The sequence below is a fragment of the Poecilia latipinna genome, unplaced genomic scaffold, assembly GCF_001443285.1.
Source record: "Poecilia latipinna isolate Pla-1442-1.1 unplaced genomic scaffold, P_latipinna-1.0 Scaffold76, whole genome shotgun sequence".
Lineage (NCBI taxonomy): Eukaryota > Metazoa > Chordata > Actinopteri > Cyprinodontiformes > Poeciliidae > Poecilia > Poecilia latipinna.
The window spans coordinates 575814-596670 of NW_015112692.1; the positions used below are offsets into that span (position 1 = coordinate 575814).

General features: G+C 39.6%; 2 protein-coding genes across 3 annotated transcripts in view; both read left to right on the top strand.

Annotated features, from left to right (window-relative positions):
- coq3 (coenzyme Q3 methyltransferase) overlaps nucleotides 1-2248 on the top strand; it is a 9345-nt gene extending 7097 nt beyond the window's left edge. Inside the window, exons 4-6 of the mRNA XM_015017673.1 lie at nucleotides 315-584; nucleotides 1404-1563; nucleotides 1705-2248. Coding sequence (XP_014873159.1) covers nucleotides 315-584; nucleotides 1404-1563; nucleotides 1705-1877 — 603 coding nt within the window. The 3' untranslated portion in view covers nucleotides 1878-2248. The remainder of the gene's footprint in view (nucleotides 1-314; nucleotides 585-1403; nucleotides 1564-1704) is intronic.
- Nucleotides 2249-2354: 106 nt separating this feature from the next.
- On the top strand, nucleotides 2355-19973 carry faxcb (failed axon connections homolog, metaxin like GST domain containing b). Of its 2 annotated transcripts, XM_015017665.1 has the most exons (7): nucleotides 2355-2906; nucleotides 5225-5346; nucleotides 9186-9321; nucleotides 9462-9658; nucleotides 13007-13224; nucleotides 13429-13545; nucleotides 15423-19973. In XM_015017665.1, exons 1-7 carry the CDS (start codon nucleotides 2871-2873, stop codon nucleotides 15740-15742), a joined length of 1146 nt encoding a protein of 381 aa, XP_014873151.1. In that variant the 5' UTR covers nucleotides 2355-2870; the 3' UTR covers nucleotides 15743-19973. The 2 variants fall into 2 exon arrangements, with proteins under 2 accessions (XP_014873151.1, XP_014873143.1); XM_015017657.1 differs by lacking the exon at nucleotides 2355-2906 and having other exon boundaries at nucleotides 4862-5346.
- The last annotated feature ends 884 nt before the right edge of the window (nucleotides 19974-20857 follow it).

The window sequence follows — 20857 nt, forward strand, 5'->3', positions numbered from 1 at the left end:
ACTCACTGCCTATAATTTATAAGCAATTGGCTCTGGTTCAACATAATCATCAGTGTAAGGTGCCCAAAAGATTAATACTTTTCAAATTTTGTGGTGTTTTGTCACTAAAAAAATGCTAATATTGCTTGACAGGGCAGCAGTTATTATACGAACTCTGTTGTTTCTTAGGAATCAAAAGACTAAATCTTTGGATCAATATTAACACAGGGCCAAATTCTGGAAATAATCAATGGTTTTCTTCAATAAAATCAACAGTTTGAAACTGCGAACTGATGTTTTGTTGCTTATTTTCTTTCCCCCCTTCTCCTCCACAGCCACTGGGTCGCCTGGGAGCCACTGTATTGGGTGTAGATCCAGTAGAAGACAGCGTCCGCATCGCCCAGCTGCACGCGGCTCACGACCCGGACCTCCGCGACCGGGTGTCCTACCGGGCCTGCACCCTGGAGGAGCTCTCCGGCGAAGGGGAGCCGCAGCAGCAGCCGGAGCAGGGGGTGACCCAGTTCGACGCCGTCGTGGCGTCTGAAGTGGTGGAGCATCTGGCCGACTTGGACACTTTTGCCATCTGCTGCAGTCGCGTTCTGAAGGTGCGTCGTCTTTATGTGTTTGTCATTTCACTTCCCTAGCTGTTTACATTGCTATAGTGATACACATTCACCTGAGGGCCCAGAGTGTACATATGATGCCTTGGTTGACTTCTTATCTTAGGTAGAGCTGCAGCTAGCAATTATTTTAGTAATTGATTATTCCACCGATTATTTTGATGATTAATCGAATCTTAAAAGTTTGCCACGTTCTTCAAATTTTTCATTGAAGCTTATTTTCTACAATATTAGAAATGCAATAAAAATACAATAAATAATTTCATTCCTTTTTAAAAAAATAAAATAAACATTTTATTGCTTACAATACAAGAAAATAGAATTCCTTTAGTGTACGCTTGTTTGTAGCAAAGGAAAAGTCTATACACTAGTTAACGATTAATCAGTTACTAAATTAGTTGATTATGATTTCAGAAGACGATTAATCAGATTACTCATTTCAGTCCTAATCTCAGTTTCTTAATCTCTTTGTTCATCTGATACAAATTTTAGCTAGATTATCCTTATGAACCATAAAATAAGATAAAAAAGTGTCTGTGTATGTATTATAAATAATGTAGGTATTTACATTAACTTTGAAATGTCCAAAAACACCTGGCAGCATTTTCCAAATCAAGCATTTGCTATACTATAGTCATCTTTCCTGTTACCTGCTTCACTTTCTCTGGCGGAATGAATCAAACATGTCTCAACGGGTGACAGAAAATACAGTAGCTTATTACATCTGTATGTTTTTGATGCATTATGATCCAGAAATGTCAAAAATTTTCTGATATAAGCCTGTGAGGTCCTCTCTCTGTGCAGCCAGGAGGCTCACTCTTCATCACCACTCTAAATAAAACCAACCTGTCGTATGCGCTGGCCATCGTCGTTGCCGAGCAGCTGCTGCACATCGTTCCCAGAGGGACACACGACTGGGAGAAGTTCATCAGCCCCGTGGAGCTGGAGCGCCTCCTGGAGTCCAGTGAGTCTCAAATATCCTTAAGAGGGAAAAGTACCAACTAAGATCCCATACAGATATTAACTACTTGTCTGCATTTTACCCAAATATTTTATTCCAATTACTTTGTATGATAATTACTTTTGCCTTCCTCTTCCTTCTCAGATGGTTTCTTAGTGCAGTCTGTCCAAGGCATGCTGTACAACCCGATCTCTGGAGCCTGGAGCTGGACAAACAACACTGAAATCAACTATGCCCTCCATGCTGTCAAGCAGGACGATGAAGCTCAGGATGGCAGCAGTCCCTCTGGGGGCCACGATGAAGCTACACACAGCTGAACCACTTTGTTTAAAAAAAAAAAAAAAGAAAACAGGGATTGAGGTGTGTAGCTGGACCCTTGGTGTCCCTCAGGTCAGCTGTGAAACACCAATTAGAGACTTGAGATTCTTCGAGGATTAAAGACAGACTTGGTATAGAATGACCTGTGTCATTCTATACCATTATGTCATCATTCTATATCTCATTATGTCGTCATTAAGACATAAGATTCAATCTGTTAATGTGGTCGATATATGGAAAGAAGCTTGGTTTGGAGTAATTCTAAGACTCCTCTGTGTCAGAGCATATCGTTATTTTCATCAAATGCCATTCTGCATCAGTGAATATTTATCAAATGCATATTCCTCTATTAAAATGTACCATTTCACTGTTATACATCTTGTAATTCAGATTTTTTTTTGTCTGTCCACTAAAAACACAGCTTCCCAGTTTCCATATATAGCTTGTAAACCCACTCAGAGGGGGAGGGGGTCGCTTCCTCTGGGATTATAATGGTCTTCTTTGGAGATATTATGTAATACAGAATGTCCCTGCAGCAGAGAATAAGTCATGTTTGCACAATGTTCTAACGACTCCAAGGACATAACTGTGACTTCCTGTTAATAAAAAATATCACTCATTCTATATCATATAAATGAACCCACAAGGCTAACAATTTGGCTGTTTTTCACGGTCTAGCCCTCAGTTGTGAAGAATAACAAAAGCTCGCGCTGTTCATGTGCACGTTTCCAGAAGGCGCGCGACTGCGCAGTCACCATAGCAGCGCTAAACGTCTTAAAGATTAAAGGTCCACAATTAGTTCTCCCATTTCGTCGTCGTCGGAGTCTGTCTCCCTGACGTGGAGGACAGCAGCGGGACATTTTGGAGTATAATGTCTTAACTATTAAGCTCCAGGGTCGTTTTCCTCGAAGTTGCCTCCATCTTCCTGTCCCTCGGCATGCCCAACGAACAAATTCCCAACTCGGCTGCTCCTGCTGGAATAAGCCGTCAACATGACCGTCCTCGTTCACTTTCGAGGTTGTTCCAGAGTGAGTAGAAAACTTTGTCAGTTTCTAGTGATATTTGCTCTTACTTTATATTTTAACTTTTGTTACAGTCTAGATCTACTACAGCCTTCCTGTACTTCATGCTTCTTTGAGCATGTTTAAAAACGATGTTTAAGTATTACAAAAGGCAACACTATAGCATTTAAGTTGACAATTTCGTAAATGTAAGTAAATTATGCTTTATTGGCGTTTTTGTCGGTTACTTTTAAGATATTGGGAAGTTGTTTCGATATTATCAAAGATGCACGTGACGTACGTTTATTACAAGGAGCCCGTGTTTTCACTGGGATCCTGCTGGAGGCTCGTCAGGGCGGGGTGACCCCATCAGACAATAGGAAAGTTACATCAAGGTGACAGAATTTAATACCTCCACACCGGAAATGATGTCACAATGTTGTTACAAAGTAAAAGAAGGTTTCAGAACTCTGTTACCGCTTATTGCCAGCCTTTCTTTATCTCAAACTTGTTTACTATTTGATTTTTATTATTAGTCAACACCTTATACATTAAAGAAGAATTGCAAATGCAATATGTAGCTTGGGTGAGACTCATCTTCATTGACATCTTATTATTTATTTCATTTATGGTGATTTTGAAAAAGTAATTTTTGATACCTCTAAAACTTCATATTCTCTGCATTAGTTAAATGTCAGTCAATGTGTCAGAGTAGAGTTTTGACACAAGTATTCTACTGCACACTGTATTTTTGTTGGTGTTTGGTAAAAGCAAATGTCACTTTAGCGCCATACCATTAATTATTGCTTTTTTAATTGCAAATCAAAACAATTAGGTTGTGTTTAATATTTTGTGTTAATACAGTGAAACTGTTTATTTTTAGCCACACCAGACCATGGCTAGCACAAAATATAAGATGTTGAATAAACTAATTTTTCATGTCAAACTATGGAATTTTAGTATACTTGTCAAAGTATAATTGAATTATTAGGTAAAATTGCAACCAAAAACAATTTTTAAAAATCTGACTAAATGATATAGTGAACCTCAGGAAATAAATATGTCGTTGTTGTTTAAGAGTTATTAAGGTCCCCTCCCCTCAAGCACACAAACACACATAGCTTCAGCAGATTACATTTTCAACACTTAGATTTTTTTTTTAACAATAATTAGGATATTTTAGAAAAACACAGCTTAATGCATCTTAAATGGGTAATTATAATGGTCTCAAATATTATGAGTTTCACTATATTAAGAGAAGTATAGTCACAGTTTATGATATTTTGGAGCGTGAAATAGCCAGCTAGTAATGGTGCGTTCACACCAAGAGCAATACTGCATCCAAAACGCTCCAAATTCGACTCGTGTGCACTTTTGGTGCGTTCACACCAAACCCGTTTTGAGCATCAGCGCGTCCGGTTTACAGTCAAAGTTTCGAGGTGGTACGTCGGACTGTTGGAGGCGCTCGACGCCTCCAATGCTCAAAACGGTTTAAATCGCGCTGCGCTAGACGCTTGAAACGCGCCGCAACAACGCGAATCCACATAAACTTTGAGTGTAAATCAGAGGCGCCTGACGCTCAACAGGCGCACCATAAGACCATTCACGCTGCGCTGGTCTACAATGCTTAGTTTTTATAATTATTATTATTATTATTATTTATGTCTTGGGTTTCAGGATATTTATTTGACAATGAGTCGATAGGAAAGTGAGTTGTGAGCATCGGGGAACCGGCCGGGATTCGAACCTGTGACGGTCGCGTTGAGGACTACGGCCTCCGTACATGGGTCGCCCTGCGTCACCCCCGCGCCTTCATTAGATTTATTATTATTATTATTATTATTATTATTATTGTTTTACTAACCTCCATATTTAATGAAAGGAATATTAGTAGATTGGGACATTGTGAAACCCTCGACTAACCTAAGCCGTGGCAATTATGTGGAAAAATACAACCGGAAGTAGCGCTGCTGTTTTTGTAGTATGCGCAACGATGCTTTGTAGAAGGCGCAGAGGGAGGTGAGCGGGGCGCTGAGCATCTTCCGAGGAAGAAGGAACCGCAATGTTTACTCCAGACAGCTTTTTGGATGAATAGCTAGCAGTCCCGCCGCCGCCAGGCTGTAGGGTAACCCGCTGGGCGCTTGGATGAAGCCGAACGGGGACCGCAGCTGGCAGGAAGCCGGGTGGTTGTAACCGAAGGTGGGAGGATGCACTGGGCTGCTGGCTTCGCCTCCTCCCGGCCGTGCGTGGTGGAACTGGGGCGGAATCACAGCCTGCCGCTCGGGCTGTGCGGCTCCGAGCAGCAGCAGTCTTTGTATGGCTACATCATCGCCTTTCCCCTGCAGGACTACGGCGGCATCATGTCGGCTCTGGGCTCGGAGTCCTGGTGGAAGAAGACCCTCTACATCACCGGGGGGGCCCTGCTGGCTGCTGCAGCCTACCTACTGCACGAGCTGCTCGCCATCAGGTAGGTGGGCACGCAACCTGGACTGTCGTGTTTTTATTATTCACCAGTCAGTGTTTATAATCCCATAATCGGGATTGATTGGGTTTTATAACAATGTTAAATGGTATCTCAAATAGATGGATGTTACAAGAACACTTCAGTATGGAGTCTGTTTCCTCCTACTAAGGACAAGACATGTTTGCTTGGAGAAAAAAAACAAAAACAAAAAACATTATGTCTAGAGTCATAGGTCGGTTGTGAGTGAGTGTAAACTCTGGAGCTCTGCAGTCAACCTGGCATGGAATGCATGCATTTGCAATGAATAGATACCGCAGCTGCTTATGAAAACGACAGAGAAGACCCTCAACAAAATTTAATTTCTAACCTCTCCAATCGCAGTGGATAACACTGGACTATTGTCAGAGCAGCAATGAGTGCCTGACAGGAGAGGGATTATATATTTGGAGCAGCCCAGTGCCAGGCAGTAAGTACATCCTGTTACAGTGGCCTGATAGTTTGTGCTTTCTCTCCCTCCTCCCATCTCCTGTAAGCTGTGTTTGGAGCCGCTGCTAAATCACGTGCAGGCTGCTGATGTCGGCTATGCAGCCTGCCGGAATCATCTGTTTGTACCACGTGACGCGTTTGTTGGCAGTGGCAGCAATAAACCAGCTTAGATTACCCTGCTCACCTAAAGATACTTCCTGTGTCCTATGTCTTCTAAATGTATATATGTCTGAGGTAGTTCTTCATTTCATCTCCTCCTTTGCATGAACATAATTTCAAAGCAAAGGACGTATTTAATACTGTAATATATCAAGGTTGAAGTTTCTTAGTGTTTGGAGTGCTTTCAGCACCACAAGTGTGTGGACAGCGATTTATGAGCCACTCAAATCTGACAAATGGAGATTCAGCACCTCAGCATGCAGCATAGAGAATTGCATACAACAGTGATCATTTATTTTGTTTACTTTATAGTAAATAAACATATTGCCTTTTTTCATTCAAACTTTAGACTAAAAGTAGGTAAAATACAGCTCAACATAACAGCTTGTAAAGCATGTTTAAAAACCTTGAAGTTTATTGGAATTTGTTTCCCCTATGATTAAATGGAGGAAACAGTCTAGAGGCTTGCTCTAATACAAACACCAGCCTGACTACAAAATGCAGGATTGCTTTGCAATTTTAAGACCCTCATTGAAAAACTGTAACACATTTCACAGGAAACAGTTATAAAAAAAACTGTTTTCAATTGAATCAGTAGAAAGTGATTTTTAAAAATTCCTCTCAAAAGGTACCAGACAGCCTGTATGGCTACAGGGCTACAGCTTGTTAAATGGCAATTGCAATTAAAGTGGAACAGCTGCAAAAAGGGGAACTTACAGGACAAACACAAACCTTCAGAATGTAGGACCAAAAAAAAAAAAAAAAAAAAATGAGTGCAGTTGGTTTTCAATTGTATATGACTGCACTTGTCCTGCAAATCTGATCCACAAGAGCAATGATTAACAACCAGCCGCCATTGAAAGCTTTGTCATCATTTTGCAAAAAGGACAAACAAGACAGAGTCCAACGATAGTTTGAAGTTTGCCAAAGCAAATGCTGAACATAAAGTGTTTTTGTTGTTGCGAACAAACTAGGCAAAGAAGCAGTTCAAGGACAGAGAAGAGCATCTCGTGTGTGGTGCACTGCTGAGCTGGGGAGATGTGAGGACACAGCAGCAGACAGCCCTATGTTACACAAATCAATAACTAAAGAGAGGTCAGTCTGCACACAGACCAGATTCTGGGAACTGTTCCATGATGTTGAAATGCCACTGATGTAATTCAGCTAAAGTAAAAAAAATAAAATAAAATACGAATCTTTGTGACATAGAAATTAGCTTTTAATTTTGAATTCTGTGATAATACAATAACAGAACAGATGGTCAGAAACATGACTCAATATTTGCAAGAAACATGTCTCACTGAAAAGCCAAGCATGGGCCATTGGCCATCCCTGGAATAGAATACTTTCCAGCAATGATGTCATTCCATTGCAAACACATGTAAACAATGGTAATACTAAAAATACAAAAAATAGAAATTGAAAACTATACAATTGTAGTTAAAAGTTAAATAAAAAACAAGATTGCATTGAGCTAAACACAATCTGTCCAGCCATGAAAAGCAAATTTAGTGAAAACTAGAAATAGGATCTGTCAATCCTATTGAGAAATGACTGTTTTTAAAACCCCAGTTTGGAATCTAACTGATAAGAATGGCAAAAAGGGACAAAACTCTCCATGTATACTTGGAAAAATACTACTACATTTTTAAAATATATTTATTTTAGAATTTAGCTCAAGTCTGTGTATCACAACCAAAATAAATGTTAATCAGTGAAGAAATCATCAAATTTCCAAGTAAATGTATTTCTAAAGGTGCAGTTGTATTAGATATAGGAAAAACTCCACTGGGAAAAAGTATTGAGCATGTGAAGTAACGGGGTTATGAGGGTGCAAGGAATGCCATGACACCAGCTGAAATCCATCCGTAATTAGAAAGCAGTCATGACCCAGCAGTCTGATTACCACGATGTCGCACAAAAAACTTTTTATAATTGGCAAAAATAATGAGTTCTCTCAAGACCTTTGCAACCTAAACAGTTATTACACTGGTTAAAGAACACTTTCTAAACTACTAAGTTGTCCAAGAGCCAAGGACTATTTGTGAAGAGCTTCAGAAAGACCTGGAATTAGAGAAGGCAATCAACTACTGATCAGATGAGACCAAAATTGATTGGATTCCACATTACGCTCCTTGTTCAGAGGTCAAAAGTACAGGTAATGCTGTCTTCTAGGAACTGTAATTGGTTTTTCTTCTATTTTTTTGTTCAATGCCAGCTGGCGAATAGCTTAATGGAGCATTACCGCCACCAACTGGTAAGGAGTGTGGATCAAATGTTGGTAAAAAAAAAAAAAAAAAAAAAAAATCCTCATTGCTTCTCCTTTACATCCTCATCATTACTGTGATTTGTCACAGTTTTTCACCATACTGGACACTTTACCATGTCATTTATTTGATATTATTGTGGATGCTAAACTGTCAGCAATTCACTGTGATTGACTGCTAGTATAACATTTTTTTAACCCCTTTGTGCTAACACAGTGTAACACAGTGTAACCTTTGTGTTTTTACTCAAGGTCGTTATTTCTATAAAATCTAAAACAAACCCTTGCCTGCTTTTATCTTGCCTTGCAAACCAAAGCTATTTCCTCTACTGCGTTTCATTACTTCAGCTTTAAGAAAAATTGAGAAGTCGTCCTGTTGGAGGAACTAAATTAACAGTTGCTTGATTGAATATTGTGATGTGAGCAGGAAAATGAGGGAAAATGTAACTGATTTCTCCTTTTCCCCCTCATGAAGTTTTCTTCTTCTTACAAATGAGCACACCACTAAGTGTTTCCAGGCTGCAGGTCTCAGATCAGATCATTATGTTTGCTCTGAGCTGGGGGAGAATGACTCATTTACTTTCCACATTCAAGTCCTTCACAAGCCCTTGATACTGCTCAGCTGATACACTGGAGCAGGACATTGGCATATCAGCTGTATTTTCAAGCTAGCTTAAAATACCTATCGCTCCATGACCCTCCATGAATAAATTAACTCCTAGAGTGCTGAACATCTCAGACTGAAAACTCAGAGACCTCTCTGTGTAAAGCTTAAACCAGGTGACAAAATATATTCGTACAAATCAATTCATTGAAAGAAACTGTCATTTTATTAACAATGAGCTCAAAATAATTGATTAAATAGAATAAAAATTAACTTTATTAAATGCATACTTTTATTTATTTGTGTTCTGCCTCTCTCTGTGTGTAGGAAGGAGCAGGAGTTGGATTCTAAAGATGCCATCATCCTCCATCAGTTCTCCAGACCAAAGAATGGCATCCCCAGCCTCTCCCCTTTCTGCCTCAAAATAGAGACATACCTGCGCATGTTGGATCTGCCTTACCAGGTAACACAGACTCTCCACAGTTGCTGTATTTTTTCATCCTTAGAGAAAGTGATTTCAAAATAAAGCCTGTGTACCAATGACAAAGGACTAAATATACCTGAGTACATCTTTTTTTGTTTGTTTGTTTTTATCACCTGCAGAACTACTTTGATGGGAAGCTGTCACCGCAGGGAAAGATGCCGTGGATCGAGTACAACCATGAGCAGGTGTCGGGGTCAGAGTTCATCGTAGACTTTCTGGAGGAGAAACTGGGGGTCAACTTGAACAAGAACCTGACCCCACAAGAAATAGCCATGTCCAGAGCAGTCACCAAGATGGTCGAGGAGCACCTCTACTGGTAAGGGGGTGACCCACAGAAACGCTTACAGAACATTCTCTTAGACAGTTTGAGATTATTTGAGCAACAAGAAATCTTTCGTTCTTCCTCGGTTATGTAAGCTTTTTGCCACTGAATACAAACATATGTATATTTTCCACTCTGGAGACAATAGACAAAACATCTACTGAAATTTATTAACAGCGTGGAGACTTGGTACATTATGAAAGACTGGATGTATAACAGCTTGGTACAAACTTAGATCACATTATTTTAGCTACATAATGTCCACTTTGTCATTCTGATAAAAAAAAATAGGCTTGTTCCCTGACTAGCCTTCTAGCTTTACTTAAGGATAATACTCTTCATTTTCTATGGGCTGATCCGGCCCTGAAGGTTCCTGATTTGATGGCATGTTGAGTCACACCAGATCAACTGGAACAAACGCAGGCTATTTCTGCTTCTAGTAAATTGTTTCACCCCTCTTCCAACACACACACAGGTTGTTTTCCATTACCTAAAAGCTGTATCCATCTTCCACCTCTCATCCCCTACACGCACGCACGCACGCACGCACGCGCACACACACACACACACACACACACACTGCTTTAACCTCCTTTTTCATTTCCATTACTTTGATAAGATCAGGACACAGCATCCATAAAAATCTTGTTTTAACCCCACACTCAGTGGATTCCTCATAGCATTAGCTGAGGTCAGTCTTGTAACCCACATCTTCCTCCACTCCTTCCTCCCCCCTGACTGCTTTCTGTGCCACTACATCCACCTGCCACATTTAGACCCACATTTAGACCTGTGGACTGAATTATTGATGAAGGGCACTGTGACAGCTTGTTGCTAGTTACGTGATGAGATGCATGCAAGCATCTGCGGGCTGTTTCCTGAGCCCCAGAGGCTGCAGCTCGCATGTTGCTCTTAAATACCACACAACCGCCGCTGGGTTTTTTTATTATTAGTATGTGTTTTATAGAAGGTAATCATATACTGGAAGCCTTTTTAGAAAGCAGTCGCTTTAGGCGACTGTATATTCTAGCCAATGTCTCACTTATCGAACAGTTTTTATTTTTATTTTAACAAAGCTGCGTCTGTCTTTGGGATATCAGATACAAGCGTCAGTGTGCAGTCAGACATGATACTGCCCAGAGACTTTGATTGAATTTGTGTCAAGGAACCAGTTATACACATTATATTGAAGGAGTCCTGCAGGACATTTGGAGTTCTTCCATCTCCTTACAAAAGGGACTTTGACATCAGGCTTCAGATTTTGTAGATGAACTGATGGGATGAAGCTCATCATAGTATGAGATCGTTTAAGAGACTTCAAAGATCTGACTGGAGATGTACCAACCAGAGATTCTGAGTTGATTCCTGATTTATGTTTCTCTGTAAAACTTTGACCTCTTATTGCTCATTGCAGATTCTCTGAAAGAGCTAAAATAATAATTACCGTTAGAAATATTTGTTTTTCTACCATTTCTGACATTAATGTAATTATTTACTTTAGGTGGTGAGGTGACATTTTAGCATGTTGCTTGTATGAAACAAATACACAATTATTATGAGTTTAAATTCAAAGGTAACTTTAGCATCCAATATTAGCACTTAACATGATTACCGTGGTAGCTACTACTAACGGTAAACATCAGTCATTTTTATGAAAAAGCTACGTGAAAATAACCACCAAAGTCTCACTCTGTTTTAATAGCCTGGTTAACAGGTGCTTTTCTTTTTTTCAGTGTGACCTGGTAGCGTTCACATATGGCGAGTTTACTGATTAAAAAAAATCATACATTGTAACTTTGACCAGCCACTCACTGGTCAGGTTCAGTCAAGCAAAAAAAAAAAAACAACTGTTTTATAATAAATATTGAGTTTTCAGGGAGCAAAGTAACTGAAACATTAAGTGACTGCATGCACACAGAGCTTGATCTGAAAATGGAGAAAAATCAATGTATCAAATAGGATATAAGCACTAAAAAGCAGTCATTCTTTTAATAGTTTTGTCAATGTAGCTCTGTAATAGGCACAAAAATCTAGGTGACGTTATAGAGGACTATATAGTTGGAGAACTGAGTTAGATCTGTTTATTCTTACACACATACAACACAGTATATAGTAACGGTGCTATGAGACAAATTCTAACTTAAAATCAGGATAATCGATGGATTTTTTAGTGCAACTTGTTTGGTTTCCTCTTCTTTAAGAGAAGATGATAAGCTGCAATGTGAAGATGTTTTTGTTTAAAAAATTTTCTCCTCAGTAAAATGTTAATATTAAGTTTGTCACCCGTTGTCACTTTTTTTTTTTGCCATCTTGCAGCTTGGCCTCAAGTACATAACAGGTAACAGGCAGGATACGGAGCTGATAAGATGAAGCGAGCTGGCAGGCAGCAGAGAGAAATGTGACTGATAGTGGTGCACTTCTTTTAATTAGACTGAACTTTGTGTAGACACAGAGGCAGGATCTGAGCCTTCGGTTAAAGTACACTGAAACTGAAACAACTCTCTGCAGTTTTTCCATCAGAGCTGCACAAAATTAGCAAACACCACACTGCATTATTATTACTGTATCAAATCTATCGGATTAACTCCCATAAAATAAAAAGTCAAATCTCACCCAAAGTTTCATGCATTCTTCTTTTAAAAAAAAGTTGCACATTTAAATCGGTTTTCATAGGGCTGGACGATTTGGCTTAATAAAATATAATTATATCAGTATTTCACATCAGTCGATATTGATAATTATTGATTAGTTTTTGGTTTTAAATATCTGAAATACGTCCAAACTGGTGGTGTGACCTTTCCTGTTTTATCCAGTTTCCTCTAGAGCCGTTGTAATAATTTTCTCCTCTCACTCCACACCTTTGTTTTTTTTATTATTAAGTAGTTATGGGGTATGGTGGGGAAACTGCAATCGGTGCACCTTTAATATTAGATGCGCATGATTTGCCAAATCCAGCAGTGAGAAGCGAACATTGTGAGATTTAAGATAAATTGTAAATTAACCCTGTTTGGGCATGCATCAAAAGCCATCAACAACTACCTTCCTGCTATGTTAAGACACTTAACACTTATTCTTCTGCAAACATATTATTAGAAGTACATTTAAGAAATACTAAATCTGAGATAAAAAAAAAAAGAATTGAATCCATCTAGGGGATAGTTCTAATAGAGATTACAACATCATCCTCAGCCTTTTGTTCAACGTTTTTAAAGAAAATTACTGGTGGAATTCTTTATCTTAACATGAGATTCCTATTACTGCAGTGAACTCAAAGTTGAGGCAAAGCAATTTTTAATTCTCATTAATATTTTTTAATTGTATTTACTCTATGTGTTCCCTTAGGACAATAGCATACTGCCAGTGGGTGGACAACGTGGAAGAAACCCAGAAGCTGCTGGCGATGAACGGTCCTCTGAGCGACACGCTGAAGTGGCTGCTGAGCAACCTGAACGGCAGCATGGTGCGCAGAGAGATGTACGGCCACGGCATCGGCCGTTTCTCCAAAGAGGAGGTCTACATGCTGATGGAGAAGGACATGAGGACGCTGGCCACTCTGCTGGGTAGGAGCAGGAAAGCATCAGCTCATTTATCATCAGCATCATCATGATCAGTGGGAGAGAAGTTGGCTGGAAAGTAACTGGCCCAATCCTTAATTAGGATAAAGATAAAACGGTGACGTGATGACGTGATTTTATGGCAGTGGAGCAGCTGAGCTCATGCTGTAAAATCTCTGCATTTAACGCATCTGTTGTTTTGTCATGTAGGAGATAAGAAATACTTTATGGGCTCCAAGATGTCAACGTTAGACGCCACAGTGTTCGGCCATCTGGCTCAGGCTATGTGGACTCTACCCGGGACCCGGCCAGAGCAACTCATCAAAGGTTGGAGTCCTTTCAGCACCTTTTCACATTTTGTCGCATTGCAACCACAAACTTCAGTTGTATTTTATCGCGATTCTTTTTAACTGACACAAAGAAGATAATAGATGGTTTTACAAATAAAAAATCTAAGTTTGGCCTGCATTTGCATCTGCTCCACTGAGTCAGCTGAAAGGGAGAGCTTTTGGGAACAGCAAATTTCAATTCTTGCCATAGTTCTTTAAATTAGATTTGGGCTGGGCTGCTGTCAGACATGAATACGCTTTGATCTAACCCACCAGGGTGAAACTGCAGCCCTCAGATGGATTTTAGATGTGCCACTGTTCCAACTCACCTTAATCTGTCATTAAGTAGAACTTAACTCTGTAGAACTTGATTGTAAATTACTTTGTGTTGGCTTATTACATAAAATTGGTTATAAGTTTATATCCCGATACAGTATAGGGGTACAAATACTTTATAGGGGTAAAAAGTATATCACTACTTGTGTCAAAGTAGGTCAACTAAAAGGTTTTTGATAGATAAATGGTCATCAAGACAAACGTGTATGAATATATATATCAGTCATTATCATTCAGGACCAGTGTTTCACCTTTTCCACCACAAGTTAAGTTTAAATAAGTATTGATTCATACCAATCAGAAAAAAATATATGAATTTAGAACTTTAGCTTTTAAATTTGATACGCACATAATAAAACCTAATGAGGGCAATGTTACACAAATGTTATAAATACCATTAAAAAAATAACGTTCTGAGATTTTAGTCAGGAAAAGTGTGAAATTTTGAAATGAAAAACTTGTGGGAACCCTTTCAGTAGGATCTGTCAACCAGAGACTCCAAGATCTGATAAAACAGCTTCAATATTTACAGCTTATTCCAGAGTAAAACACATATAAAAGGTTCACACAGATTCACCACCTGTTTAAACTTATTTTTTTATTTTTTTATTTTTAAACAAAACATAAATAATGCTTTGTTCTCGATGTTTTGTTCCGACTTTTGTCTTTTAGTCTAATGAAACCTCTGTTATGTAAGCCAGTGTCTCAGAGTATTGCACTTGTAAACTTAACCTCCGAATTGGATTGATTTGCTCTGATAATCCATACAACTACAAAAGTGGCCAATTGAGATAGCTATTTGAAAGGTAAAGATAAAATGAGGTTATGCAGGAGGTTTTCTATAACGTTAGAAAATCCTGAGGAATAGTTAATGATGTTTTACTTTTGACCACAAGATGGCAGTGGTCTTCTGCTCAACAAAAGAAGTTTCTAGCACTTTGGTGTTTAATCCTTAAACTCATCTGGTAGGAGAATAATAAATCACTTTTTCTAATTAGAATATGACAAAAAACACTAAAATAGGTCTCCGTCACAGGGGCAATCCTTTCTCCTAATGATGAGAGAAACAAAACTTTTACAACCAGATCTTTGATCTGGAAAGTGAAACTCTGCCCCAGTCTTGTCTTCTTGTTTTCTCTGACATGTTTCCATCCAGAATCAAACAATAGAGCAGAAATAAACCACACGTCCATACCTTTAAAAAAAAAAAAAAAAAGCAGCAGTCACTTGGTCAAAAAAAATCACCCAGAGGAACAAGCGACTGAATGCAGTAACATTCCAGTTCCGGAATTATTTATTGTGCCAGGATGTGGTACCAAGATCAACTTATTGCCAAAAACAGCAGGGTGGTTTTTTTAAGTGCTTGGGCTGTTTTTAGAAGCAGTTGAGACGCAACTTGAAGTACAAAATCGTGTAAAATGTGAATTTTGCATAATATGTCCCCTTTAACAGTTGTGAAATGAAGAAGACAAAAGTCCTTAAACCAGAGTTTTTAACTCTTGCTCTGAAACGCCGTGTCTGTGGTTAATGTCTTCTCAGGAGAGCTGATCAACCTGGCCATGTTCTGTGAGCGGATGCGAAGGAAGTTCTGGCCTGAGTGGTTCGTGGAGGTGGAGGACCTTTTTTACGACGGAGAAAGTGAGAGCAGCAGCAGTAGCACACCTGCAGGCCTGCTGGACTTTGGCCTGTTCTCTAGGACTGACACTCTGGATGACAGTGACAGTGGCAGCCAGTCCACCAGACACACACACACACCTTCCCCCGAGTCGGATCACTCGCTTTTTGACTCGGACGTGGGGACGGGCTCTGAAAATGACATTCAGCTCAAAGAGGAGATGATGCCAGACCTGGAGGTTTGAGTTGTGACCAGTAAGAGCGGGACTTAACAGGAAAGCGGAATAGCGGATGCGGCAGGCAGCTACAGCCAGCTACAACCTGTCCAGATGACGCTTTGCACATCTGGAGAAACTAGTCCAGTGTCTGCACTCGCTAATTCCAACTTCCCCCAACAGACTGGGTGTTTATATGCAGAGGATACAAAGTAAACCTCATAATAGCGTACCCATTCGTCCCCTTCCTTACCATCCGAACTGTCGCGTTGGCAGTTCGTCTTTGCCTTATTTGTCTCGTCCTCAGATCCAGAAGTCGCCGGCGCAAAAGTTACACAAACCAAACGTCGTATCTCATGAGAAGTGCGGCGACGGACGAGGAAGTGTTGCAGACGTGACAGGTGGCACTTCACTTGCTACGAGATGATGCAACTAATCACCACTCTGCCATGTGTCAAAAACGCGTAAATCCATTCCAACAGGTGCAGATTGATCATGTGGCTCAAAAGGGAACAGCTGCCGTGTCTCTGCTGTTTACCATCCGTGTGCTGAATAGTAAACACAGACAACAGTGAGTGCCACTTCTTGTCCATCACAGATCCTAGTGTCATTTCCTTTATGCTGCTGTGTATTGTGGAAATCTGATTAAAGACTGGGGAAGGAGGCCTATGACTTCATCATCTCTAACCCAGGTCTAGTTGCAGGTTTATTGGATTGAGAGCAGAAGAAAGAATTTGTGCCTGTATCAGTTACCAGATTTCATATTGAGTAATTATTTACATGCACTTTATGTTTAAGCTTCAATTTTATTCATTTATTTATTATAATTTCAGCTCACCTCATGTGTCAGAGCCATATTCGACCACTAGATGGCAGCATGAGACATCCCTTTTGCCCTTCCTTTGCTGTAACACGGAGCAGACCTCTGCAGGAGATATGAGTCATTTACTGCTACAAACAAAGTATTTGTCCTTCATTCCTGACATTGTAATTCCTATTCATTGGTGACTTGTCATACAGCGTGTAGGTGTTGTGTGTGGGTGCATGCGTAACTGCAAACTGAAACTGAGCACACAGCAACAAATCAGCCTTAGTGCTCAGAATATTTATAAAGTGGTGACATTAGTCATTTTTTTTTGTTCTATCATAATTTATTAACAGTGCCATTTGATTTTTTTTCTAATGAGTTTATGTTTACAAATATATATTTTTTATTTTTTTTTTTTTTTTTTTATTGTTGTCAGAGATATATTATTTTTGCAATAAGGGATTTTTTTTTCACTTTATGTTAAAGGAAAGTCTGCTGTGAAGGCCAAAAAGAGATGATGTGATTAATGTAACATGGGAAACTAATGAGGTCCTGGTAATGATTATTCAGTGAGGGAGAATGCATCGCTCCTGTTAGCTGTGTGGATGTGAATGTTATCCTGCGTGAATGTCATCAGTGAGACCATGCATGAAAAACTCTTTATGGACTGAGACAGGATTTCAAACCAAAACTAGCTAGATGAGAAATGTCTGAGTAAAAACATGGACCAGAAGTATCTGGGGAGCTTTCAGGTGGAAGAGCTCAAAATGGCAACGTGATGGATGTAAAGATGATTACACAACATGAAACTAATAGTAGACATGTGGATACATTTGTTGCTACTGCCGGTAAAGATACGTGAATAGCCTTAAAATTAATTAATCTTTCCTTGCTTTACCATAATTTCACATTACCATTTTTTTCATCCTTTTGTTAATTAAAGATGAGGGGAAGTCCAACATTGGAAATAAATATTAGTCTTGTCCTGTTAAATCTAATGAAGTCGGCGTGAACAGAGAGATCTTTGGTCTCTTTGAACAATATGCCTAGATGGCCCATTCTGGGTTTTATTTTTTTCCCATTACAGTACAGCAGATTGTCATGTAAAATCTCCTGGTATTTTAATGACTTGATGTTGCCTGGCACTCTAACAAGATTCCCAGGCCTTTTGGAAGACAAGCAGACTCAGCATCACCTGTCCTCTACCGTACCTAATAACGGGCATGAGATCCTTTTCTGCAGTTTTTTATCCTGCATTTATGCCGGAAATAAACAAGTGACTTAATATTTTATGCTGAAAAGATAAGTCATTGTCTTGTCTGACAGAAAGCACAATGCTTCATTGTGTTCGAGTAGTACTAGTGAAGTTAAGTAAACCTTATGTTTACATTTGTGATGGTTGGACAAGTGTTTTTTTTGCCACGCTTCACAAATGAAATGTAGATTGTGTATAATCACAGTTCCCCAACAGTGAGCTTTGAAGATGTTTTTCTTCTTCTCCTGTACAATACTGCTCAATACGTAGTGGGAAAATAAAATGAATTATCAAGTCTAGTGGCTTAAAGCAACAGGTTCCTGTGTCAAATCACATGGACATCCCAGGAAAACAGAAAGTTATGATCTATTAAGAAGTTCCTAGAAAGTTAACGAAACAACTAAAAATAAATCTATTTTTTTAAAAAAGCTTCAGCTACATTTATGTCAAAGGAATTGTTAGGGGCACCCACAAGTTTGATTTTAATAAACACAATTACATTTTTTAATTGGATTATCCTGACTTTTTTTCTGTGTAAAATTATGCCACTGCAATACAATAATTAATTTTAGGGTTATTCACACATCTTTACCACTGTTGCCAATAAATATGTACATGTCTGTACTTAAAATAGGTGAAATTACAGAATACATTTTCCACACATAGTGGTTTATAAACCTCCATAAAACAAGTGATATGAGTGGAATTTTATTTGCCACTTTTTTTTTTACACCTTCTGCTGCTCTGAATTGTCTGGAACAGTCGTCACCAGATGAATGATTTCTCAGAGTAAAGCTGTTACAAAAAGTGAGAAGCTTGTATATTGGGTAAAAAAAATGGCAAAGAACTCTCTTTCTGAAATGACAAGTTTGTCAAAAGCTATCTGCAAATCACTTTTTTTTTCCAGTGACACAACCTCTCTATTTTGTTTTGGTTCAGTATCACTGCTCTCATTAGCATCCTTCCTAGAAGCAGCAGGCCGCTCATTCAGCAGAGAGAAAACCGAAACCCCATGTATGATGATTGCTCCAAAACAAATGACTCGCCAATTAAGCCAGTGCCTGGCTGGTAAAGTGCACCAACTGAGCGTTTGGCAACCAAACAGGAAGATATGCTGCTCGAGGTTTCTGTTCAAAACTGGAAATAATTAAAAAGTTCATGTTAACCCTATTTTTTTTTTCCGAAGTAAGGGGCCATTTACCGATATGAAGGTTTTAAAAAGTTTAGAATGTGCTTAAATTTGCAGCATCCCTTGGCGGCTGGTTAGAGCGGCAACCCGCATACAGAAACCACAAACCTCGACTCGTCCATCCCAAGGTCGACCCCCGTTATTGGTTTTCTGCCACATTACTGTTGAATAAAAGACGTTAGTGTCGAAATAATTCTTACAAAAAAAAAAAGTTAAAATTCGGGGCGTTGCGTGCGCAGTGGTGTGATTAGAGCGAGCACACAGAGCCTCACACCTTGTCTCGAACTTGGTTTCTACCACCATAAACCCTGCCCCATTAAGGTGGAATAAAGACGGCTAAATGTTTTACAAAAGAACTGGTAAAATGTCATTATTTCAATGTTTTAAAGTCCTTTTTAACTGGATGAAAGAACGACTGAAATGACATGTTTTCTCTGGCTGTTTGGACCATAGATTAATGTAGAGCTGACTGCAGCTGGTTGAAAGAAAGGTGTAAACATTTCTATTTAAAAAAACAAAACAAAAAAAACTAGATTATATACTCTTATATTTTTGTTTAAAATAGTTGTGTAAATGACATTCTATAAAATTCCACTCATCTTCATTGGTCTGGGACAGAATTGGTCAATTTTAGCAGCTGGACACTGAAACCAAAATTATTTTCATGTCACTGGACCTTTTAGTACTCTGAAGGCTGCCTAGGTATTCTAATGGCTTTAGCTCAGAGCTTGATTCTTGGACTTAACATGTTGTCTTGTCTGACCTGATCGATGCAGTCACCACAAACCATACAGTTGGACTGATTTAATCAAGCCATATTAAAACTAGATGTCTTGTTTTTGGAGAAATGTCATAGCAGTTAACGCCGGTGTAATGTAAATATCGTGTGACAATGTGTATCCTGCTGTATGTAGGTCTGACTGACTGATCCAACTACCTGTGGCTGTGCAGTCATAAAAAGTGAGGCGACTGGAGGATTTCAATAAAGCCTAGCTGTGACAATTTTAAACATCTTAAGATTTTTTTTTTCCATCTCCCGAGGGAGTAAAGATGGTATGGCAGATGTTACTTTTTTTTAAAATATTCCTAATTGTCATATTTCTGGTTGTATTTTCTGTGTTTGATTGTGTTATCAAACAGGCAAACAAGTTCCAATCATTCAGCTGCTGGAGGGTGAGCCAGTAGCAGCAGAGATTTACTGAAGGTGAAAAGAAAGGAACTAGGGGCTGTAGGGAAGACAAAGTTCAGCAGGGGCAAATGCAGGAGTAACCAGGAGCAAAAAGTGAAAGGAGGGATAAGAGGAGGAGCAGGTGGTAGAGTGGAGAGAGAGGGTGGAAAAAGCCAGAGCTGGGGATGGAGGGATTGTTGGGAGTCACAGGGGGAAGAGGAGAGAGGGAATGAAAGAAGTGAAATATAGAAAGAGAGAGAATTTTCAGTGAGGAGGAGAGGAGAGATGTGGAGGGGATGAGGTGGCTGGGCTACAGGGGGCCTGAGGAGAAGATTTGAGGGCCACGGTTCAGGAACCAGGCTCCCGGGGGACGGAGCAGGTGCAGGCTGCGAGCGAGGCCTTTGGGCCTGACGGGGTTGCCAGAGCTTAAAAAAACTTGCCCTCTCCTTTTTTTTTTTTTTTTTTTTCAATTTGGCTCTGTGAACAGCCCACCCTCCTCTCTCTGACTGTCTCTCCCTTTCTCTCTACGCTTAACAGATCAGCGATCCACAAAGAGGGGTAAACACACACGGAGCAAAATTAAAATCAGAACTCCCCTGGCTCGGCAAAACAAATTAGAGCAAACAAATTATGGAGAGTCAACACACAAAACAGAGAAGCATCTGTGGCTCTCCGGACCGCCGGAGTCGGTGGCTGATTCCGACACCGCGAGTTCGACGTGTTCC

Coding starts and splice junctions, on each gene's coding strand:
- faxcb (XM_015017657.1), top strand. CDS start 5,087: ATGCACTGGGCTGCTGGCTTCGCCTCCTCCCGGCCGTGCGTGGTGGAA. Junction 9,322..9,461: donor TGTTGGATCTGCCTTACCAG/GTAACACAGACT, acceptor TATCACCTGCAG/AACTACTTTGATGGGAAGCT. Junction 9,659..13,006: donor GTCGAGGAGCACCTCTACTG/GTAAGGGGGTGA, acceptor GTGTTCCCTTAG/GACAATAGCATACTGCCAGT.